General features: G+C 48.2%; 2 protein-coding genes across 2 annotated transcripts in view; one reads left to right on the top strand and one right to left on the bottom strand.

Moving 5' to 3' along the window:
* LOC134462691 (low-density lipoprotein receptor-related protein 1-like) overlaps positions 1 to 5000 on the bottom strand; it is a 260688-nt gene that overhangs the window by 54427 nt on the left and 201261 nt on the right. The window lies entirely within an intron of this gene.
* The window catches only part of LOC134462690 (somatostatin receptor type 5), a 2902-nt gene continuing 740 nt past the window's right edge, over positions 2839 to 5000 (top strand). The window contains exons 1-2 of the mRNA XM_063215835.1: positions 2839 to 4694; positions 4979 to 5000. The exon at positions 4979 to 5000 is cut by the window's right edge and continues 740 nt beyond it. Of these exons, the coding sequence (XP_063071905.1) occupies positions 3933 to 4694; positions 4979 to 5000 (784 nt within the window). The 5' untranslated portion in view covers positions 2839 to 3932. The remainder of the gene's footprint in view (positions 4695 to 4978) is intronic.

Consider the following 5000-nt stretch of genomic DNA (forward strand, 5'->3'; position numbering starts at 1 on the left):
GAAGAGGCTACTTGATGCCCACTCGCATCCACTTAATGAGCGACCTTTGGACCCCGAGAAGCTGTTCTGGGTTTTTGCCAAGCGAATAGAGTATACTCTACCTACAGCTGCTGGCCTCTCTTAGTCCCTACCGTACCTTCCCTGTCTATTTTCCTCATCTATCTATCTAGCTGTCTCGCTCACACATAATCTGTCATTTATCTTACTCACCTCCACACGCATGCATGTGCACATGTGGGTGAGCAGACACACAGACACGAATACACACCGTCACGCACACACATATGCACACACGCGCGCGCACACGCACACTTAGACACATTCTATATTTTGTTGGTTTAACAACCCCAACATGAAAGCCAAAAACTCCCATGGTGACATTGTGAAGGTCAGTGGCAAAAGCATAGGTGCCCAGCAAAGTAGCCTCACTGAACTGTACAAAAAGGCCACCCAAAGGAAGGCTGAGTCTACTTTATCAGCCAGTGCCTGCCTACCTTCTCCACTCTGAATTCCAGCTGGTCCTTTTCACCTTGCACTTGATGGTCTGTCCTGTGTTATCTGTTGTCTATATGTGCATATTTGGTCTTGCTGCAGATTTAATTGTCCCTCTTGGGGAAATTAATTAGAAAGTTTTGTTGAGCTGAGTTGAGACACACACACACACACACACAGACGCACGCACGCACGCACGTCTGGACTAATACAGATGGGCTGTTTTCTGAGGTCCTTGTTTTCTGTTTATTTTTCCAGATAAAGTTGGAGAGAGAGAGAGAGAGAGAGAGAGAGAGAGAGAGAGAGAGAGAGAGAGAGCGCGCGAGAGAGAGAGAGAGAGAGAGAGAGACAGAGAGAGAGAGAGAGAATGTGTGTGTGTGTGTGTGTGTGTGTGTGTGTGTGTGTGTGTGTGTGTGTGTGTGTGTGTGTGTGTGTGTGTGTGTGTGTGTGTGTGTGTGTGTGTGTGTGTGTGTGTGTGTGTGTGTGTGTGTGTGTGTGTGTGTGTTGTGCTGGCAGTGAATCCTGTGGATAACAGCGAGACCCCTAAACCTCAATCCCATCATGCTTTGCCAACAGTCTTCCTCCTCCTACTCCTCCTCCTCCTCCTCTTCCGCCTCCTCTTCCTCCTCCACTAATGGTCTTCCCACAATGCAACTGGAGAGGCTCCATTACGGTTCATGACCTGAGAGGAGGTGATGAGTACCGCACAGCACTAACGAGGGCTGGGGCCCGGGCGGATACAATGGCTGGCACTCTCAGACTGGAAATAACTAAAGGGGCCTGGCCCTGGGCATGGATATTGATGGCACTCCAAACCAGCAGTCGGGTAATATGACTGGAGAGGCAGTCTTTTTCCTCCCTCCCTCCCTTTCATCCATGTGAGCAACACATTTTATTTCTCATGGATCTGTAATGTCTGAAATACGAGTCTATGGATGAAAAGCCCCAACGTCTCACTGGCTTAGCAAAACACTGAATGTAATGCAGAGAGTGTGTAAATAGTTCCTCTTCTAGTCAAAATGGAGTGGTCATTCAACCAGAACATAGACTGTGCTGTTACCATTACTTTGGTGTTCTTTTGGCCTGTCGTCCTCTCTGAGGAACATCAGAGAAACACCAAACTGTACATACTTCCAATTGCACATTAGTAATAGTAGTGTGGTCTGTGGGTGGACCATTTGTGGGTTAGGAGCTCACCACAGTTGTTGGGAGATTTTTGCGTAGGAATTTGAACTTCTGTTCTGTTGTTCTACATACCCGTAGTCTCTCACAATACAATTGGGTTTTGCAGGAATAAACTGTTAAGAGTTGAGTGACACCACTCTTCTCACTCATCTTGTGTATGCATGTTGGACGGTGTTCTTTTGAGACAGAGATACAGTACAACTGTTTACAACAGAACTTCAAAAGAAGTTGCTGAATATATTCAACAACTAGAGAGAGAGGGGGGTGGGGGCGGGGGGAGGGAGAGGAAGAAAGAGCGAACGAGAGAGAATGAAACAGTAGTTTATGGTTTGCCTGTATCCAAGCCCCCATCGGACACAGTACGGTAGTTAACTATCTGAGGCAATGGACTCAGGAGCCCATATCTTTATTGTGCAATGGTACACGCTGGTTATATGTCTGTGTGTGAGGGGGTAACGACATTTGTTCATGGCAGATATAGTATTGTTGTGCTTGCTTTTGAAGAAGCTCGCCTCTGATTGAGCCCAGCTGCTAGCTGAGTAAACAATATAAAAGTGAGGCTCCGTAAATTACTGTCAGCATGGCCTGATTTAGCCTATGCCCAACCTGAGGCAAGTATTTATTCAAAGACAATCACACACACACACGCGCGCACAAACACATGCACCTACATGGATGCATGCACACATACACAAACACTGCAAGATTACATACGCAAACACAATTGCATGCACACACGTACACACACATACTCACTTGCACACACAGACAAAAGTGTATTTCTTCTATTTGTGATTGCTGTATATGATTTCCTGACTTTGAGGAATGTATTGATCTTTGGTGCATGGGAACATTCCCACCTGCGACTCAATGCTGTGCAAACAAAACAGAGCGGTCTCTGCCCGTTTCTCTCTCTCACACACACACACACACACACACACACACACACACACACACACACACACACACACACACACACACACACACACACACACACACACACACACACACACACACACACACACACACACACACACACACACACACACACACACACACACACAGAGAGAGACACACAGACAGATTGCAGAGTTCAAAGGACGCTTGTAATCTCTTCCCCCCCCCTCTCTCTCTCGCATTCACCCTCTGCCTCGCCTCGCGGTCTCATCCTACTCTGTGCGATTGTGGCTACGTACCTGCATATCAAGGAGAACGTCCATGACAATGCGCTCACACTTGTGCAAGACTCCCTGATTGATGAACTACCTGCATGAGGAGGGATCTGACTGGACACTTCTATTCATTCCCCACCTTACAACTTCGTTCTGTAACCGTAATTTTGACACTTGATTGGATGGAAAGAGAGGAGAAGGAGGGGTTGAGGTTGAGGTGGAGTGCGGGCAACACACCAAAACCCTGATTGGTGTAGCAACAATCAGAAATCTCTGCAGAGCAGTCCTGATTCTAAGGCATCATGACAAGAAGAAGATAGGATATGGTTCTTCTCACTAAATGGAGTGAAAAAACGTTGGTCTGATTGTCTCGACAGTCTGGATATTTATTGCGGGAGTTGGAGCGATTTATCTGTTTGGAAGAGCACTGAAGAGTCGAAAAGTCTGGAGAACTTGGAACGGCTGAGGTCCGACAGTGGAATAAAGAAATGGGCTTACAGGACAAGAAACAATGCACCTGTGGACTTCGGTATTAGAATGTTGTTAATTATGCGTAATTGAGTCAACATTCTGAAGTGCTTGTGAGTGAGCTTCTGTATAAACAGTGCTGTGGCACAACAGGTGAGTGATCTTACCTGTTAAGTTGTACAGTATAACATTATCACAGGGAGTGCTGCCATTGTGTAAGAACTGATAAGACACAGCTTATAGACAGTGCGAGATTCAATATCTAACTAGCGGGCAAAGAACAAGTCATTTAAAGGAAGTGACTCAAGATACCGTCACTATAAGAATTTTATTGGAGACTACGGTCTTCATGTAAAATCCCAGTCGAGGCACTTGATGTGAAGTGCAGTCTTTCAAGTTTTTAAGCAGACCAGCACTTGACATTTACTATAAGATCACCTCTTAGGTAAGAGTTTAGACTTCAGACGGAGCAGTGTTTATGGGTGGGGAAAACTGCCCAAGAAAGCTTACAGCCAAAATGGCTTTAGATAACAACCGATATGGACTGTCAAGGGGCTGAAACTTATCGAGGACACACTCCGGCAGAGACGTGTAGGCAAGTTTAGCTTGACTGCCATGGCTAACATTACAGACACTCTGGACAACATCACCTTTCCAGAGGTCGGGGTGGTGGAACGAGTCCTTGTGCCCATTTTTGACACTCTCATTCTGGCCACCGGCATTTTGGGACACTCCTTGGTCATCGTCATCTTATCCAGGAAGCAGAGGGGATGTGGAGGTAACGGGGCGAGGGCTGCAGGGTCGTTGGGGGGGCAGGTGACAGACATCCTCCTGCTGTCCCTCAGCTCTGCTGACCTGCTCCTGCTCATCAGCCTGCCTTTCCACACTGTCGCCATAGCGACGGGCCACTGGCCGTTCGGCAGCGCCATGTGCAAGCTGATGGGCTTCCTGGGAGCCGTGTGCACCTCGGCGAGCGCCTTCACGTTAGCCGCACTGGCCGTGGCGCGCTACGTGATCGTGGTGAAGCCCACCACGGCGTACCGCTGGCGCAGGGACGTCCGCATCAAACTGGGCACCGCCGCTCTCTGGCTGCCCGCCATGGTCCTCGCCGCTCCGCAGCTCACCTGGCGCACGTTAGACTCCGGCAGCAACGTGAACCGCGAGCTACGAGACTACTACACCCACTACCAGGACCTGGTGTGCTTCAACTTCCTGTCCCCAGAGGGCCAGCTGGCGTACGGAATGTGCCACTTCCTGCTGGCCTTCATGCTGCCGCTGGGCGCCATCGCTGTGGCATACGGGCGGATATTTCTCTACCTACGGCACGCCAGGCAGCAGCAAACAACGGTGGACCGGATGGAACGCTACCAGAGCCAGGTGACTAGCGGTGTGAATCATAATCAAGTTTGTATCGATGCATCACCTCTACAGCTGACAATCTGATGCATCGACACGTCCATTAATCTGTGTCACTTTTGTGCTAATTTTGTGAGCCATTTCATTTTGCTCATGCAGTAATACTAATAGTGACCGTATGATAATGTTTTTCAAATAAGATGTATGCTGTCATTCATTTTTGAGAAAAATAATCTAATCGTTGGCCAAAGAAATCGATTCCGAGTGGAATCGCCATAAAGTCTCTGATGTTCCACCCTTTACAGGTGACCCAGACGTCTGCGCTGC

The sequence above is a fragment of the Engraulis encrasicolus genome, chromosome 14 (genome assembly GCF_034702125.1).
Source record: "Engraulis encrasicolus isolate BLACKSEA-1 chromosome 14, IST_EnEncr_1.0, whole genome shotgun sequence".
Classification (NCBI taxonomy): domain Eukaryota; kingdom Metazoa; phylum Chordata; class Actinopteri; order Clupeiformes; family Engraulidae; genus Engraulis; species Engraulis encrasicolus.